This window comes from Salmo trutta, chromosome 30 (genome assembly GCF_901001165.1).
Source record: "Salmo trutta chromosome 30, fSalTru1.1, whole genome shotgun sequence".
NCBI lineage: Eukaryota > Metazoa > Chordata > Actinopteri > Salmoniformes > Salmonidae > Salmo > Salmo trutta.
The window spans coordinates 3511485-3531738 of NC_042986.1; the positions used below are offsets into that span (position 1 = coordinate 3511485).

General features: G+C 41.9%; 1 protein-coding gene across 2 annotated transcripts in view; it reads right to left on the reverse strand.

Moving 5' to 3' along the window:
• The window catches only part of LOC115168965 (phosphatidylinositol 3,4,5-trisphosphate-dependent Rac exchanger 1 protein-like), a 139886-nt gene that overhangs the window by 3666 nt on the left and 115966 nt on the right, over positions 1 to 20254 (reverse strand). For both annotated transcript variants that reach the window (XM_029724538.1, XM_029724539.1), the window contains 10 exons: positions 18634 to 18913; positions 14666 to 14872; positions 12962 to 13050; positions 12787 to 12869; positions 12148 to 12238; positions 11839 to 11964; positions 11644 to 11685; positions 10971 to 11188; positions 9453 to 9555; positions 5503 to 5646 (listed from right to left, as the gene is read on the reverse strand). In XM_029724538.1, coding sequence (XP_029580398.1) covers positions 5503 to 5646; positions 9453 to 9555; positions 10971 to 11188; positions 11644 to 11685; positions 11839 to 11964; positions 12148 to 12238; positions 12787 to 12869; positions 12962 to 13050; positions 14666 to 14872; positions 18634 to 18913 — 1383 coding nt within the window. The remainder of the gene's footprint in view (positions 1 to 5502; positions 5647 to 9452; positions 9556 to 10970; positions 11189 to 11643; positions 11686 to 11838; positions 11965 to 12147; positions 12239 to 12786; positions 12870 to 12961; positions 13051 to 14665; positions 14873 to 18633; positions 18914 to 20254) is intronic.

Genomic DNA, 20254 nt, shown 5'->3' on the forward strand with positions numbered 1-20254 from the left:
ATAACACAGTAAAAATGCAGTACATGCAGGCAAGCACATAGGCATTCAGGCAGACAAACACAGATACATACACAGAAAAGCGCGCACACACACACAATAGGAAGACACATGAATATGCAGTACATATGTAACAGTGTAGGTTCCGTCCCTTTCTTCGCCCCAACCCGGGCTCAAACCAGGGACCCTTGCACACATCAACAACTGACACCCCACGAAGCATCGTTACCCATCGCGCCACAAAAGCCGCGGCCCTTGCAACGCAAGGGGAAACCCTACTTCAAGTCTCAGAGCGAGTGACGTCACTGATTGAAACGCTATTAGCGCGCACCACCGCTAACTAACTAGCCATTTCACATCGGTTACACATACACGCACCTAGACAGACAGACACATTGCTAATATTATTTTATAATGGATAAAATGTACAAGTTTATACTCTGACAGCTGAATAAGACCACTGAACACAAAACTGTATTCAATACGAGTGGCCTGTAGGTGGCGACGACACCCAATTTAGACCTAGTTCTCTAGGTCTCCGACTGCAGAATAGTATTACATTACAGGCTTGTGCGTTGCAGCCACTGAACAATGTGAGCCTCCCTGTAGGGTTATTGGCTCAATTGGCACAGGTGGATAGAAAATTAGTGGTTCCCTAGCACAGAGAATCCAGCATAATTCCAACCATTTATATGGACTCAAAGGTCGAAAGGACACAGCAGTGAAATAATAGCGAAGCAGATAGGTAGGCACAGAATACATTTCCCGGTTATACGTCATAGTACATCATTCAAATGGTAGTTATGACTCCGTTAATGGCAATTACATAAGAAATACCCCAAAATGAGTATTTTGTTTGTGACTATAGGCACTTTCACGCTTGCATTGTAACTAGAACATTACATGTAAGCATCTAACCCCGCCTTTCTTAAAGTATGGGTCGTGACCCATCTGTTAATGGTGGGTCGTGACGTGTCAGTGTACATTTATAATTGTTTCATTAATTACTGGAATTGATTTGGCCAAGTGCATCTGCACTCTCTGCTCAGTTTGGCAGCTGCGCGAGTGTGAGATGCCCGTGTGCTTCGCGGTTTACCGGATCTTTTTTCAGCAATTTTCTTGAAGATCACTCACGATGCGACATACACGACGCAGCGCTGTCGTTCAGGCAACAGATGATCCGCTGTCAGCCACTGACTTGTCATTCCCACTCGCCATCGCTCACCGCTGTCATCAAATGGACTCATACTACCCACCAGTTCTGACTGAACTCAATTGTCATGAAACGCACTTACAGCAATGAGTTTCTCTCTCTTTCATTCAAACTTATAACGAGGAGCGCCCACAATGTGTTTTGTGTGTGGAAGTGCTTAGTAATGAGACTCGCATAAAGAAGAAATGAATAAAACGACACATCCTGACCAAACATTCACAGCATGATGATAAACCCAGGGAGTTTTTTCAAAACAGGGCACAATGCTTCAGGAGACAGTGCTTCGACAGTGGAAAGTAAGTCAGCTAGCAAGGCATTGTTGTCATTTTATAACAGGTGATGATAAGCAGAAATAAGGGAGTACTAACTAACTCCCATAGTAGTAAATGTGAATTTCTCTATCAAACAATCCCCTAGCCTTGTACACAGATGAAAAATGATCAGGCCTACTGTACATCTTACTGTAGAAATGATTGTTGAAAACTAGACTAGGTTGGAACTGGTGCTGTTAAAATACAATAATAATAGTTATTCTTAACTGGAATAAACTGATTGAAGCAAGATGCTTTTTGAGGCAAACACACTCACACAGTTCTGGGTTGCTCATCTACAGCAGGAAGCGGACTCCTGCCTGACTGAGAAAGTAGTAGATGTCCTGGTCCAGTTTGGAACCACATACCTATGTGAGTCAGGGTTCTCAACTCTGGCATACTTAAAAAATAAGTACAGAAACAGTTTCAAGGCTGAGCATGACCTCAGTGATGCACTGTCAAGAACGGAGCTCAGAATAGACATGCTCTCATTAGGACTGTGTGTGTGTTTTCTGGTCTACAGATGTGATCAATCAGTTTATTCCAGTTCGGAATAAAAAATATGTATTGTATTTTAACAGCAACAGTTCCAACCTAGACTTTCTTCAACAATAATTTCTACAGTAAGATGTACAGTAGGCCTGATTCTTTTTCATCTGTACTTTTACTTAGGGTTGCACTATCAAAAAGCCTGTGTGTGTGTGTTATGTTATTCATCTGTGTGATGTGATCAATCTGTTTATTCCAGTTCAGAATGAAAATTATTTATTGTATTTTAATAGCAACAGTTCCAACCTAGACAGATATGTAACAGTTTTTAATGGGGGAAAATAAACCTTAATACAGTTGAAGTCGGAAGTTTACATACACCTTAGCCAAATACATTTAAACTCAGTTTTTCACAATTCCTGACATTTAATCCTAGTAAAAATTCCCTGTCTTAGGTCAGTTAGGATCACCACTTTATTTTAAGAATGTGAAATGTCAGAATAATACAGCTTTTATTTCTTTCATCACATTCCCAGTGGGTCAGAAGTTTACATACACTCAATTAATATTTGGTAGCATTGCCTTTAAATTGTTTAACTTGGGTAAAACGTTTCGGGTAGCCTTCCACAAGCTTCCCACTTGTCGATATAGGACTCGTTTTACTGTGGATATAGATACTTTTGTACCTGTTTCCTCCAGCATCGTCACAAGGTCCTTTGCTGCTGTTCTGGGATTGATTTGCACTTTTCGCACCAAAGTACGTTCATCTCTAGGAGACAGAACGCGTCTCCTTCCTGAGCGGTATGACGGCTGCATGGTCCCATTGTGTTTATACTTGCGTACTATTGTTTGTACAGATGAACGTGGTAGCTTCAGGCGTTTGGAAAAAGCTCCCAAGGATGAACCAGACTTGTGGAGGTCTAAAAAAATAAAATATTCTGAGGTCTTGGCTGATTTGTTTTGATTTTCCCATGATGTCAAGCAAAGGTTTAAAGGTAGGCCTTGAAATACATCCACAGGTACACCTCCAATTGACTCAAATTATGTCAATTAGCCTATCATAAGCTTCAAAAGCCATGACATCATTTTCTGGAATTTTCCAAGCTGTTTAACTTCACTAGGGTAGGGGGCAGCATTCGGAATTTTGGATGAAAAGCGTGCCGAAATTAAACTGCCTGCTACTCAGGCCCAGAAGCTAGGATATGCAAATAATTGGTAGATTTGGATAGAAAACACTCTAAAGTTTCCAAAACTGTTAAAATAATGTCTGAGTATAACAGAACTGATATGGGAGGCGAAAACCTGAGGAAAATCCATCCAGGAAGTACTATTATTTTGAAAGGCTGTTTTTCCATTGAATGCCTATCCACCATACAAAGACTTAGGACCCAGTTCACGGTCTCTATGGCTTCCTCTACATGTGGCCAGTCTTTAGGCATTGTTTCAGGCTTTTACTCTGAAAAATGAGGGAGATACAGTACTTTCAATGAGTGGACAGTGGAAATTTCCAGACATGAGTCCAGCGCGTGCTCGGGAGCGCACATTTCTTGTTTCTCCTTTGTTATTGACAAAGCTTTTGTCCGGTTGAAATATTATTGATTATTTATGACAAAAACAACCTGAGGATTGATTTTAAACATCGTTTTTATTGTACTTTTGACTTTTCGTCTGGATGTTGAGAGCGCGCTTTGTGCCTTTGGATTACTGAACCAACAAAACTGATTTTTGGACATAAAGAGGGACATTATCGAACAAAAATAATATTTATTGTGTAACATGGAGTCCTGGGAGTACCACCAGATGAAGATCATCAAAGGTAAGTGATTCATTTTAACGCCATTTCTGACTTTTGTGACACCTCTCCTTGGTTGGAAAATGGCTGTATGGTTTTCTGTGGCTAGGCGCTGACCTAACATAATCGCATGGTGTGCTTTAGCCGTAAAGCCTTTTTGAAATCTGACACAGCGGCTGGATTAACAAGACGTTTATCTTTAAAATGGTGTATAATACTTGTATGTTTGAGGAATTTTAATTATGGGATTTCTGTTGTTTTGAATTTGGCGCCCTGCAATTTCATTGGCTGTTGTCGAGGTGGGACGCTACTGTCCCACTGATACCAGAGAGGTTATTAAAGGCACAGTCAACTTAGTGTACGTAAACTTCTGACCCAGTGGAATTGTGATACAGTGAATTATAAGTGAAATAATCTGTCTGTAATAATCTGTCTGTAAACAATTGTTGGAAAAATTACTTGTCTCATGCACAAAGAAGATGTCCTAACCGACTTGCCAAAACTATAGTTTGTTAACAAGACATTTTTGGAGTGGTTGAAAAACGAGTTTTAATGACTCCAACCTAAGTGTATGTAAACTTCGACTTCAACTGTGCATATTTATATGGGTATTTCATTTCATTGTTATATGTTTTTGTCTATGTTGCATTTGTTTTAGGCATAAGGGCAATGAAATGTACTGATATTTATGTATAGTTGAATATTTTCCTAAGCTTGGGTCCCAGGCTGAAAAAGTTTAAGAACCCCTGATCTAATCAGTAAGGAGAAAGGGATTTAGAGATACTGAGTAAAATACCGCTGTTGAACTTGATTATTATAAACACATGGACTGCATCCCAAATGGCACCCTATTCCCTAAATAATACATTCCTTTTGGGCACTAAATAGGGAGCCATTTGGGACCCACACATGGTCAGTGTAGGCAACCTATTCCCTATATAGTACATTCTTATTTAGTTCACAAAAAGAATGTATTAGGGAATAGGGTGCCTGGCATGACTTATCCAGGCTAATGTTACAGGTGAATGGATGAAGACATTGTTCTATACATCTAATTGCTACTGTCTCTGTAAAACTGAGTGCATATTTAAGATTATAGCAAATTGATAGGCGTTATAAACTGTGTGGTTTGAGCCTTGAATGCTGATTGGCTGACAGCCGTGGTATATCAGACCGCATACCACAGGTATGACAAAACGTATTTTTACTGTTCAAATTACATTGGTAAGCAGTTTATAATAGCAATAAGGCCCCCCGGGGGTTTGTGATATATGGCCAATATTCCACGGCTAAGGGCTGTATCCAGGCACTCCGCTTTGTGTCATGCTTAAGAACAGCCCTTAGCCATGGTATATTGGCCATATACCACACCCCCTCAGGCCTTATTGCTTAATTATACTTCTGCATTGTGAAGGTCTGTGCATCTATGGACCTGCAACATATTTCCTGAAGGTGCCTCTAGTGCATTTCATAAAATTCAATCCAATGCCATTTGATTTGTCTTGACTCCATTCAATTCATTAAACTGTGATTCAATGAGGTTTTGATGACCACCGCCTGGTCTCTAATTCAGCCAACTTTGTTTTGATGATAATTTGAATCAACTCAATTGAATTCAGCTAACTTTGATTTGATGATAATTCAAATTGACTTGTCTCAAGTGAAATTTTAGACTAGCGGGCTTTTCTGTTCCTACTCACCGCTGGTGAAGAGCACAGTGTACAGTTTGAGGCTGCCCCCATTCTGCAGGCGCGTGGGGAGCTCACTGAAGTGGCAGCTGTCCAGGTACATGGTGACCCTCAGGGCCTGCCGGGTGCCCTCCACGTGGTAACACACCGGCGTGTCTGGGGAAAAAAAACACACGCGTCACAGAAATCCGCTGAGCTTTCACATTTGACCCCAAGGAGAGGTTAGTTATGGGGCATTTTCCCTTCAATTACCCATTGGCTTATTGATTGTCCTTATTGTTATTACATTTACATTTGAGTCATTTAGCAGACACTCTTGCATTGAGCAACTTACAGTTAGAGTAGCCATCTTAAGCTAGGTGAGACAACCACATCACAGTCATAGTGAGTACATTTTCCTCAAATACAACACTATTGGTTACTTCCAGTGTAAACTTGTTCATAGCTATTACAATGTTGCAAATGACAATATCGGTATTCAGTGTAGTAAACGCTGGTTAATCATCCCGCCCCCTGGGGAACCCTAGGAACAACACAACCCCTGTGAGGTTAGCAGACCTTCTGAAGACCATCCACCTGTAATCCTTTGGGATTGGGTGTGATGTTTTAGACTTTCATGGAACCCTCCGCCTTCATAATGTTTACAAATGGCTGTACTAAACCGAGAGTTCAGGGGGGTTACTGAACAGGCTTTTATCAAATCAATTGTCAGATGAGCTTATAGCCTTCACAAACTGTCTGCCTAAGCAACAGCCGTTACGATGTGCTGGTGCTAGTTAGCTAGACCGCGCCGTACTGCTAAACTGGGCCCATTTTCCAAAAAGCGATTTAAACAGGTTTTTAAAGGAAGGAGGAGGAGGTATTATGTGTGTGTGTTATGCTTACTGTTGAGCAGTAACCTAGAATAGTACATCCCGATTTATCCGTGGCTTTTTTCCCCGAAATGGGAAATGCATCTGATGTGCTTGCTTAAAACATCTTAGGGATAGGGGGCACATCCGGATGAAAAACGTGCCCAGAGTAAACTGCCTGCTACTCGGGCCCAGAAGGTAGATTTGGATAGAAAACACTCTGAAGTTTCTAAAACTGTTTGAATGATGTCTGAGTATAACAGACCTCATATGGCAGGCAATAACCTGAGAGAAATCCAACCAGGAAGTGGGAAATCTGAGGCTCGTAGTTTTTCAAGTGAATCCCTATCCAATTTGTAGTGTTAACGGGGTCATGTTGCACTTCCTAAGGCTTCCACTAGATGTCAACAGTCTTTAGAATGTTGTTTCAGGCTTTTACTGTAAATATGGAGCGAACAAGAGCTTGTGGAACCAGGTTTCCCAGGATAATGCATGATTTCAGTCACGCACTCAGCCTTGGGAGCGAGCTGACTTCATCTTCATTCCTAAAGAGAAAGGAATCGTCCGGTTGGAATTTTATTGAAGATTTATGTTAAAAACAACCTAAAGATTGATTCTATACATCGCTTGACATGATTCTACAAACTGTAGTATAACTTTTTCGTCTGGAGTTAACAAGCGCGCGCCTGGAATAGTGAACCTAACACACAAACAAAATGGAGGTATTTGGACATAAAGATGAAGTTTATCGAACAAAACTAACATTTATTGTTGAACTGGGATTCCTGGGAGTGCATTCTGATGAAGATCATCAAAGGTAAGTGAATATTTATGATACTATTTCTGAGTTTTATTGACTCCAAGATGGCGGGTTTCTGTTTGGCTTGTGGTTGTTGTCTGAGCGCCGTACTCAGATTATTGCAAACGTGTGCTTTCGCTGTGAAGCTTTTTTGAAATCTGACACAGCGGTTGCATTAAAACCTGTTGGGGATAGGGGGCAGTATTTGCACGGCCGGATAAAAAACGTACCCGATTTAATCTGGTTACTACTCCTGCCCAGTAACTAGAATATGCATATAATTGTTTGATTTGGATAGAAAACACCCTACATTTTCTAAAACTGTTTGAATGGTGTCTGTGAGTATAACAGAACTCATATGGCAGTCAAAACCCTGAGACAAATCCTGACAGGAAACTGAAATCTGATGTGTGGATATCACTTCAAACATGTGCCATTGAAACACACAGGGGCTTATGAATAATTTAGCACTTCCTAAGGCTTCCACTAGATGTCCCCAGTCTTTACAAAGTGGTTTGAGTCTCCTACTATCAAAACCGACTGAAAGAGAGGCTGTAGAAAGTGGTCACAGGTGGAGGGCCATTTACCATTATGAAGCGGCCGCCCATGGCTACCCTCCCCTTTCGAAACGTTTTGAAAGACAATGCAACCGTCCCCATGGAATATTATTGAAGCTCTGGTTGAAAAAGGCCCTAAAGATTTATGTTATACAACGTTTGAACGAACTTAAATATTTTTTTTTTGTACATTCGTGACGACAAGTCCGACTCACCACGGTACATTTTCAGTAGCCTTCGGAGCGTGCTAACAATTGGGACATAAATGATTAACTTTTTCGAACAAAACTACATTTGTTATGGACCTGGGATTCCTGGAAGTGCTTTCTGATAAAGATAATCAAAGGTAAGGTTTTATTTACAATAGTATTTTTGATGGTTGATCGTTCCAAGATGGCTCCAACATGTATAGCCTAGCCTATTTTGCTGGGCATACCACGTCGTTTATTGCAAAGTGTGATTTCCCAGTAAAGTTATTTTTAAATCTGGCAAAGCGGTGGCATTCAAGACATGTTAATCTATAAGTCTTTGAATGACAATATTACATTTTAACAATGTTTTCGAATAGTAATTTTGTAAAATTGTAGCGCTGTTCACCGGAAGCATTTGAGGGAAAAGATGTTCTGAATGTCACGCGCCGATGTAAAATGCTGTTTTTATATATAAATATGAACTTTATCAAACAAAAAATGCATGTATTGTGTAACATGATGTCCTAGGAGTGTCATCTGATGAAGATTGTCAAAGGTTAGTGCTGCATTTAGCTGTGTTTTGGGTATTTGTGATGCATCTAGTTGCTTTGAAAATGGCTGTGTGATTATTTCTGGCTGGGTTCTCTCCTAACATAATCTAATGTTTTGCTTTTGCTGTAAAGCCTTTTTGAAATCGGACAACGTGGTTCGATTCAGGAGAGGTGTATCTATAAAACGGTGTAAAATAGTCATATGTTTGAGAAATTGAAGTTATAGCATTTATATGAGGTTTTGCATTTCGCGCGACGCGATTCCACTGGCTGTTGATTAGGGTGGGACGCAAGCGTCCCACTGGCCCAGACAGGTTAAGGGGAAGTTTATCTAAAGTTCCATGTATAGCACTTGTATTTTCATCAACATTTATGATGATTATTTCTGTAAATTGATGTGGAGGCAAGAACATTACTGAACATAACGCACCAATGTAAACTGAGATTTTTGGATATAAATATGAACTTTATCGAACAAAACATGCATGTATTGTGTAACATGAAGTCCTATGAGTGCCATCTGATGAAGATCAAAGGTTAGTGATTCATTCTAGCTGTATTTTTGGTTTTTGTGACGCCTCTCCTTGCTTGGAAAATGGCTGTTTGGCTTTTCTTGTCAAGGTGATGTCCTAACATAATCTAATGTTTTGCTTTCGCCGTAAAGCCTTTTTGAAATCGGACACTGTGGTTGGATTAAGGAGAATCTTATCTTTAAAATGGTGTATAATACTTGTATGTGTGAAAAATGTGAATTATGAGATTTTTGTTGTTTTGAATTTGGCGCTCTGCTATTTCACTGGCTGTTGTCAAATCGATCCCGCTATAGGGATTCGCGTGTTAACCTCTTAGTGACCCCTTAACACAGCAATCTTGGCTAACCATATTACAGTTAGTGAAAAGGGACATGTTGGGGATGTACAAGTCGTGTGTGTCTTCCTCCACCATGCATAAACACAAGTTACAACTCAGTCTTTAAACTGGCCACCATTGCTATGGGGAAAGGGTCTACTTACTTGCGACCAGGCATTCATCCTCCAGCTGGCGGAAGAACACTGTGACTTTGTCCAGGTCCAACAGGGCTGCCTGGGTATCCTCCAGCATTGTCCTCTCCTCCTTCTACACAGCAGAGAGAAGACACAAAGCTCAGCTAACAGCCCAGGGACCATATTCAGAAAGCATCTCAGAGTAGGAGTGCGGATCTAGAATCAGTTTAGCCTTTTAGATCAAAATAAATAAGATTATATGGACAGGAGGGACCTGATCCTAGATTAGCACTCATATTCCGAGACTAATACTGAATATGTGACTTGTTTCAGGAAACTAGGCATATGTCACACGTCACTACTTCACAGGAGAGGCATTTGAACATAAACATACATTTTATCAAAATAACAAACTTTTATGCCATCTATAAATATAAATCAAATTGTTAAATTACGAGCCTAGTTGGTTTAGCTACAGAAAAAGACAGGAGCCTTCCTGCTAGCCATGATTGGCTGAGATAATGGATGGGCTGGACATGCTGAGACATGAGTTCAGATTGGTCTGCCATGTAGCATGCTTCTGTGTGTAACATGAGCTGCTCAGTATGTGTAGGTAATCCTTTCTAACACTGCTTTTTTTTAAAGAAATCACAAAGTACTGCAAAAGTGTTGCTTATGCTCTCCACTTTCTGGAGGACGATCGTGCCATGTTGACTCTCTCTGACTCAAATCCCTGATTTAGATCAAAAAGATTTTCATTGATCCAGACAATGAAAACGGCGATCAACAGTGTTCTTGTCACGGAAGAAGTTGATGGAGTTTTGAAATCAGTGGAATGCCCGGTGGAAGCAGAGTATGATAGCAAAGGAGATGGAGAAAAATCTGGCGTTTGATTGCAAATATGTGGAGGAAATCAAAAAGGGAACACATAGAAGGCTGTTGTATAAAACACCTGTCTCCGGATCTCCCAACTAAGGGCAACCATGGCATCCGTGACAGAGAGGGAGAAGTGTTCATCCATGTATATGGGTAAGATAGTCTAGCTTGCTTCATTTTCAGATATTATACATTTTTAACTTTGTCAGAAAGTTGTTTTCATTGCAAGTTAAAGCCTACTGTTAGCTACTGTGGCTCACCAGCTAACATTACATGTATGATCTGTGTAGTAATATTATTAGCATCTCAGAAAGCAATTTGCATTGCTAGTGATAGCCTAAAGTTAGCTAGCTAGCTAACATTGAACATAGTTGGTTAGCTTTACCTACCTGCAGATTCATGCATGGTAGTAACGTTATGAGCTGGATTATGGTTCAATGTTTAGCTAGCTAGATGTCTAAACAAAATATTTACTGGTCAAACTAAATCAAGCTCAAATTAAGTATTTCACTCTGGTCTGCTGAGGCGAAAGGGAAATAAATCATACAGCATTAATGTTTAACGTGTTCTGTTAATAATCAGCGTCTCTTCATTCTGATGCTTGTTCTTTTACAGTATTTGGCTATTCTTCAAAGTATCCAGATATTCTTCCACCACAGTACCGGCACTTACCACGTGGGGCGCCAACGTTGTCTGGAAGTTGAGCAGCACGCCGATGGCGGCCGCCTGCTCCAGCCACTTACGGCTCGTGTCCTTGCAGTCTTCCTCGTACTCGCCAGCGTTGTTGAAGTGCGCCCGCAGCGCCGCCAGGAGCTGCTCGGCCAGTGTGCACACAGCGCTCACCGCACTCTGGCAGAAGATCACGTCCCGCTGCAGCTGCAGAGCCGTGTCTGGGGCCGAGGGGAGTGGAAGAGAGGGGTAAATAATTGTCTGTTTATTATCTGTTTTCACAGAAATTTGCTTTGCTTCATATAAACTCTTCACAGGACATTTAAAAAACAGCAACATACAAACCATATGGAAGGCAGGGGACTATGCAAGTCATTAGACAGGCGGAGGGGTGGGGTTGAGAGAGAGGAGTATAATGGAAAGAGGTGGGAGATAGGTTTGAGAAAGAGAGGTAAGGGAGGGGTCATTGCGAAAGAAAGAGGATATGATAGCGATAGACAATAAAAGAGAGAGGAGGGAAGGGTAAAAGAAAGAGTGAAAGAGGGCACATGAGACGGACGGTTGGCAGGATTTTGACAGCCGTTATTACTCTCAACCAACACACTGACATAAATACTGCCTCTGTCTGGTCCCTCAGAGAAGAAAGACAATCATCTAAATCTGACATAAGGCTTACCTGTACATTTGAGCAGGGCCAGAAGCACCTGGTTCTTCCCATCTACAGAACAAGGAGGATTTTATTACCTGAGTGATCCACATGTGTTTCTGCTGTGTCTGTGTGTGTGTCTATGTCTATGTTTGTTTGCATGATGGGTGTGTTATACATGGGTTTCTGCGGTGTGTGCATTTGTTACGTGTGTGTTTTACTGACCATCCACAAATTGTTGCAGGCTCTCCACCAGTATCTTAATAGAGCTGGGCAGGTTCCAAGGGTCCTCCTGGATGTTCTTGTGGATTATGTTACAGCGCACCGTCCAGTCTTCAGTGTGATGGAACTCTGCTCCGGAAACAGGGGGTGTCAATGATTTGGCTAATTACCAATATAAATGCTATGAGAATTCTTCAGTATAACACTTCACACATCTATACACACACACACATTCTCAGTGAACCCTGACAAACTCTAAACAAACATATACTCAGACATGTCTTACACGCACACACTAAACGTAGCTGGTACCTGGCTTAGTGTGGTCAAGGTGAAAGTGCTTGGTCTCCTCGCAGGCCTTGGTCATGACGGGCCCTTTGAGCAGGCTGTTGATGGAGTCCACCTGCAGATGACAGTCACAACCAGTCAGACCTCAACACACAGAGACTGGCCTCAGTCTCTCAGCAACAGGAAACTAGGGCCCAGGAAATCGACGGGAGCCAAGATGGTGGTGTCCCTCAGGGAGTATGGGAGAGGTCAAAAGGCATGTGATGTCAGTAAGAGTAAATGCAAGGAGGAACACACGTCTGTGTGTGTGTGTGTGTGTGTGTGTGTGTGTGTGTGGAGAGAAAGAGCGAGAAAGACAGGATGACAAAGAGGAGAATAGAGAGATAGCACAACAAGGCAATGCACTACAGATGTAGATCAGACTGATTACTATTAACATGATCTGTGCCAAATGTTTCTGAGGGCTAATGGAAAACGTGTGTGTGTGTGTGTGTGTGCATGTGTACGTATAATATTAGTGCAGAACAGTATCTTCACTACACATGTCAACACAGTTTACAAAACAGTGAGAAGATTGAGAACGGCATTGATACTGACTGATTACATAGGTAATGGTAAAAGTAGTATTGTGGAAAAGATAGTGTAGTGGTAAAAATGGAGCACCTGGTTGAAAAGGTGCTCCAAACAGCCGTGCAGCTTGTCCTGCTTGTCAGAGGGAATGCTCATGTCACAGGGCAGCTCATCACCTGAGAGAGAGAGGCAAACCAACGTGATATTTTTTATCCTACAGGGGTATGAACATCTTAGTCTAGTCGTTACTTTATTAACTGTTTCTTACCTGAACCCATCTCATCACCTCCCAGGTAAGAGCTGTTGCTACGTACACTTGTGTACGACAAGACGGAATCCCTGTTACTGTTACATTCACTGAAAACACACAGAGAGCGAGAGAGATAGTTAGAAACAGTTGAAAAACAAACCCAGAGTACATTCATTCCCTACAGAAAAAAAACACAAGGTCAAATGTGGAGTCTGTCTTGTAATTATAGGCAGAGCGAGCAGTAGTGAAATGCTTCTCACAAACATCAACTTACTTCATTGGCATGACTAAAATGCATTCCACTATAATGTCGTACGGTGTGGCTACACCAATGTCCCAAATAAGATTGTTAAAATAATACATACCAGAAAAGTTGAAGTCAAATGATACTCAAACATTAAAGAAGATCACATGCCTCCACAACACCAAAGTTTTTGCCTTAAAGGGACAGTTCAGAAAAAAATTACATTTAGATATGTTTCCATTTGGCAGAGGCTAGTTTAACAAAACCAAAGTTTGGATTGCTGTCACTTCTTGTCCATAGACTGCTTTTAAGGTAAGGAAACAAATATGTACATTTGCTGAACCATCCCTTTAATGCTCAATAGTTATTCTCCAATTATCCCTACATTTTCAATGCATTTTAATAGGCAGCCCTACTGTTGTGAACATTTCTGTGTGCGTCGTGGATTAAGGAGCCAGAAGTAGCATTGTCATCGTGCTTCGCACTTAAACAATCACTTTGTTTTACTATAATCATCCAGCTTGGCTCAGCAACTAACTGGCCCACACTGTGAACTGGAAACCACAGGAAGACACTACAGCTTAGTTAGTTGTTTGTGAGTCAGGGTGTTGTCTCTATTATTGCCTGCCCTATAAACTGTGTGCATCTTAATGTGTCTACCAATGGGATGCTGGATCATTCCCGTCGAGCTGGGACTGAAGTGCCAACCCTTACGTAAAACACACGGGAGTTTGGCATTGATTCTCTCCTCCGCACACACACAGGCACTCTGGGAGAGGGTTCCACATTTATTCACACCTCATGGTAGGTTTGGAGCAGCCCACCCTCTCCAGATGTGACAAGATTGACTGTCTGAGAGACAAACTAGACTGATGGCTCTGAGATACAAATAATATTACGATGAAGATCATACACGTTAGCTAGCTAGCTAATAGTACACTTTAACTTGAAATGGAAACAACTTTCTGACAAAATTAGAAACATGTAATATCTGAAAATGTAGCTAGCTAGACAATCTTACCCGTATACATCGATGGACGCTTCTCCCTCTCTGTCACGAATGCCATGGTCGCCCTTAGTTTAAAGATGTAATCCGGAGACAGGTGTTTTCTCCATCTCCTTAGCTATCATACTCAAATTCCACTGATTTCAAAACTCGATCTCTCGGCCTGTCAAGCCCACTCATTATCTCAGCCAATCATGGCTAGCGGGAAGGTTGATAACTTTTTCTGTGGCTAAACCAACTAGGCTTGTAATGTAACACTGTTATTCGTATTTACAGACATCATACAAGTTTGATATTAAGGCACATGAAAGTTCACATGTTCCAGAAGGCATTTTTGCCAAAAAACGCATTTTGATTTTTAAAAAAAGTTTACATTCAAATGGCTCTACTGTGAAGTAGTGACGCGCAACATTCACCTAGTTTCCTGAAACGAGTCACCATTATATCTTGTCTTAAGTCTTTCTTATCTTACCTGTAGGAGTCCCTGTAGCTCATGGTGTCTTGGCCCGAGTCCTCTTGGTCCTCTTCCGTCACCATGAAGCAGACCCTCTTGATGCCCCCGTGCTCCGCCTTTTCCTGGTCCCCCTCTTCTGGGGTCACGGAAGGAGGCTGAATGGCCTCGTAGGCTGGGGACTCGCTGCCCTGCGGCTGGGTGGGCTCCGTGATGGACAAAAGGAGGCTGCGGTTCCCGCCCGCCACATTGGAGGAAACACATGAAAAATAAGAGAAAGGGAACTATATAAGAAATATTCTCATAATGTGTCTGTCTTTTATGCACACACCCTTTGCTTTTTTATGCGCACACTTAGTTTACACACACAGTAAAGAAGGTTTTCCCTCTCAATGGGGTTCTTGTTTCACAGCCTATTCCTGCTTGCCCAGTCCATGAATAGTTTTGGACTGAAGAATTTATGAGAGAGAGAGCGAGAATGTGTATCAGAGCTATTCAAATCAAACTTTGTAACATAACAATAACGAGGCTATATACAGGGAGTACCGGTACCGAGTCAGTGTGCGGGGGGACAGGTTAGTTGAGGTAATTTGTACATGTAGGTAGGGGTAAAGTGACTATACATAAATAATAAACAGCGAGTAGCAGCAATGTACAAAACAAATGGGGGAGGGTGTCAATGTAAATTGTCCGGTGGTGATTTGAAGCTGTTAAGGAGCCTTTTGGTCCTAGACCTGGCGCTCCGGTACCGCTTGCCATGCGGTAGCAGAGAAAAGTCTATGACTTGGGTGACTGGAGTCCGACAATTTTATGGACTTTCCTCTGACACTGCCTATTATATAGGTCCTGGATGGCAGGAAGCTTGGCCCCAGTGATGTACTGGGCCGAACGCACTACACTCTGTAGCGCCTTACGGTCAGATGCCGAGCAGTTGCCATGTACCAGGCGGTGACGCAACCGGTCAGGATGCTCTCGATGGTGCAGCTGTAGAACTTTGAGGATCTGGGGACCCATGCCAAATCTTTTCATTCTCCTGAGGGGGAAAAGGTGTTGTCGTGCCCTCTTCACGACTGTCTTGGTGTGTTTGGACCATGATAGTTTGTTGGTGATGTGGACACCAAGGAACTTGTAACTCTCGACCCGCTCCACTATAGCCCCATCGATGTTAATGGGGGCCTGTTTGGCCCACCTTTTTTTCTGTAGTCCACGATCAAGCTCCTTTGTTTGCCTTCATTAAAGTCCCCGGCCACTAGGAGCGCCGCTTCTGGATGAGCATTTTCTTGTTTGCTTATGGCCTTAAAGAGTTGGTTGAGTGCAGTCTTAGTGCCAGCATCGGTCTGTGGTGATACGAATAAACGGCTACGAATAATACAGATGTGAACTCTTGGTAGATAGTGTGGTCTACAGCTTATCATAAGGTATTCTACCTCAGCAGAGCAATACCTTGAGACTTCTTTAATATTAGACATCGTGTACCAGCTGTTATTGACAAAAAGACACACACCCCCACTCCTCGTCTTACCAGACGTAGGTTCTTCTCTGTTCTGCCAGTGCATGGAAAATCCCGCCAGCTCTATTATCCGTGTCGTCATTCAGCCACGACTCGGTGAAACATAAGATATTATAGTTTTTAATGTCCCATTGGTAGGATAATCGTAAGTCATCAATTTTATTTTCCAATAATTGCATGTTAGCGAGTAGAACTGATGGCAGTGGGAGTTTACTCGCTCGCCTATGGATTCTCAGAAGGCAGCCTGACTTGCGGCCTCTTTTCCTGCGTCTTTTATTCACGCAAATTACAGGGATTTGGGCCTGTTCCCGGGAAAGCAGTGTATCCTTCTCGTTGGACTCATTAATGGAAACGATTCCCGTTCAAGCAGGCAGAAATACAGCGGGAATGATGTGTCATATGATGCAAAACCCGTCTCACCGGCTGTATTTCTGTCTACTTGAACGGTGAATAGCTCAGATACACATAAACACATAAAATGACCCCAGGAATAAATAGAACATCTCTCAGACATGCACAAATACGATATAGCATTCAAAATGGGTGACTCTTTCCTTTAAACAAGAAAAACGGGAAGCCGGACAAACAGGGCCAGGCCTCAGGAGACTGTTTGGGGACAATGGTTCCATAATATCTTGGCCTTTCATTTTCATGCAGAATAATAACACCCTTGATAAATACTGAGCTAAATTATATTGTATGCTATAACAATTTTGAAATGATATATAGTCAATAACCCCAAGCACACATCAAAATCCACAAAGAAATGATTAATTGGGCAAAAAAATCTACATTTTGCAATGGCCATCTCAGTCTCCGGACTTGAAACACATTGGCAACCTGTGGTTTATAGATTATAGAGTCATTTTTACTTATCTTTATCAAGGGTGTAAACATTTTTGGAACCCCACTGTATATTTGGCCACATTAAAACCTCTTACATCTACACGTTCCGCTAGCGGAACGTCTGCTCCAATATCCAATAATGGGCGGGGCGCGAAATACAAACTCCTCTAAAATCCGAAAACTTCCATTTTTCAAACATATGACTATTTTACAGCTATTTAAAGACAAGACTCTCCTTTATCTAACCACACTGTCCGATTTCAAAAAGGCTTTACAGTGAAAGCAAAACATTAGATTATGTCAGCAGAGTACCCAGCCAGAAATAATCGGACACCCATTTTTCAAGCTAGCATATCATGTCACATAAACCCAAACCATAGCTAAATGCAGCACTAACCTTTTATGATCTTCATCAGATGACACACCTAGGACATTATGTTATACAATACATGCATGTCTGTTCAATCAAGTTCATATTTATATCAAAAACCAGCTTTTTACATTAGCATGTGACGTTCAGAACTAGCATTCCCACCGAACACTTCCGGTGATTTTACTAAATTACTCACGATAAACGTTCACAAAAAGCATAACAATTATTTTAAGAATTATAGATACAGAACTCCTCTATGCACTCGATATGTCCGATTTTAAAATAGCTTTTCGGATGAAGCACATTTTGCAATAATCTAAGTACATAGCCCGGCATCACAGGGCTAGCTATTTAGACACCCAAACAGTTTAACCTTCACCAAAATCACATTTCCTATAAGAAAAATGTTCTTACCTTGCTTGTTCTTCGTCAGAATACACTGCCAGGACTTCTACTTCAATAACAAATGTAGGTTTGGTCCCAAATAATCCATCGTTATGTTCCATCAAGACGTTTTGTTCGTGCGTTCTAGACACTATCCCAACGCTAAATCTCGGCCACGAGCATGACGCAGAATTTGACAAAAAAATTCTAAATATTCCATTACCGTACTTCGAAGCATGTCAACCGCTGTTTAAAACCAATTTTTATGCAATTTATCTCGTAGAAAAGCGATAATATTCCGACCGGGAATCTGCCTGTCTGTATACTGAGGGAAAAACCGAAAGCCGGGGGCGGGGCGGGTCGCGAGCGTAAGGCTTAGTCCACTGAGTGACCACTTAGCTTTTGCTCTCGTGTGCTTCAGCCAGGGCTTTGAATTACGTCATTCCTGTTTTTCCCGGGCTCTGAGACATCATTGGAGACGTGGGAAGTGTCACGTAACAGCAGAGATCCCTTGTAATAGATAGAGAGAATCAACAAGGGCAAGAAATGTTCAAACAGGGTACTTCCTGAACAGAAGCATCTCAGGTTTTTGCCTGCCATAGGAGTTCTGTTATACTCACAGACACCATTCAAACAGTTTCAGAAACTGTGGAGTGTTTTCTCTCCAAAGCTAATAATTATATGCATATTCTAGTTTCTGGGCAGGACTAATAATCAGATTAAATCGGGTACGTTTTTTATCCAGCCGTGAAAATACTGCCCCCTAGCCATAAGAGGTTAAATGAGCTCGCGGAACGTGTCTGGCTCGAGGGCCACCGGATTGAGATCCCTGACGTACAGTAGGTACTTTGCAAGGATTTTCTTATGTGTACTTACACGTCTATTTGGGTAACGTACTGCCTCATCTCTTGCACGGCGATGTTCAGGCGGCTGTAGAGGCGGATGTAGGCATCCTGGATCTCCATGTCCTCCTGTTTGAGCAGGAAGCTGAGGCCATTCCCCCGGTTGGCCTGCTGCATCCTGTCTGGGATGCCCTCTCCAGAGCCCTCGATGTCCCCCTCATCATCCCCCTCCTCCCAGAGACCGCTGCAGCTGTAAGACGGGGCACCCATGCTAGTCACACAGTGTTGGGTGTGAGACATGCGAGACAGGTTAGCTGTGGGGAGAGAGTAAATAAATAGATGAATAAATAGAGGTAAAGAAAAGGAAGTGAAAGAGTATTAAAATAAGTATCTACGTCTTTCAACTTTTTTTATCAGAAAAGCTGCACTTCACACCGTGATGTCAGAAAAGCAGAGGTAAAAATAGAGGGGGGAAAAGGGAAAGAGGGAGAGACAATCAACTTTCACTTTCAGAGACCTATACCACCTATAACACTCTGGTGAATATACAACCTATCATTTTGACAAAAACAGTGTGCTTGTGTATAAAGGGCCCATTACACATTGCTGTTCTATGTACATTCTACTGCCTTGAGAGTCATGAAGAAATGCCTAGAACATGGTAAAAACACAGTGAAAAAGAATTTGTCTAATTCACAATTCTACTTCCTGATCTAGAAGCCCGAGGGTGTAATGTTAGCACATAATAGCACAGGCTATGATTAAGTCGAGGAACTGAGGAGAGAGGAAGGTTGAAGCAATACTAACAATGCTAATCTTCCAGTCAGACAGCTGGCTGGCTGTTGCAGCTTCCTCTGTCTCTTCCCATCTTACTGTTTCTCTGAGCCGTGTCAGAGCGGCCCGTGTGACAGGCTACCGAAACCGCAGAGACCGACAAAACACAGACAGCAGGACAAGATGGGCCCATAGAGATACATAATGTTCTATTTAATTCTGGGGATGGGCCAAGGGCTACACCTGTAAAATATCTCTCCTGTCGACTCTCTCTCTCTCCTCTCTGTTTCTCTCCCTCTTCTCTGTCCTTCCCTCTCTCTTTCCCTGTCCATCTAAACAGTAAAGTAATCCAATGATTACCTTCTCTCCCCCTCACTTTCTGAAGAATGTTCCACCCTTGGTGTCTTGGAGGGACCGCTTTGATGACATTATTCACCAACACCCACAGAGAGGATGGCTAAACGTTTCGGAGTGGGGGGTCGCCTGAGGCGAACGGTTGTTTAAAGTGGAAACCAATGGAGACGATTAGAGTGGTGGGATTACAACTACTTTACTGCAAATTTACTGTGGGAGTTGTCACTATATGCGGCTAAAGGCTAATTTACTCAGTTTGTTTCATCACAAGAGCTTATAAAGTAATTTGTACTGTGGGATTTAATTGATCAAAGATGGTATTTAGTTGAAATTATCTCTTTGTTTTAAGCTTTAAAGTGGGTTATAGGCTAGCTCTGCGCAATGTTGTAAAGGGGATCTTGACTATTGTTGGCAAAACTCAACTGTGACTAGAATTACACAGAATAACTGAACTGAGGCATTGACATAACTCTACAAAGTTGGTATAGAGCTGTGTAGTATGTGTGCTGCTGTACTGTTGTTCTATT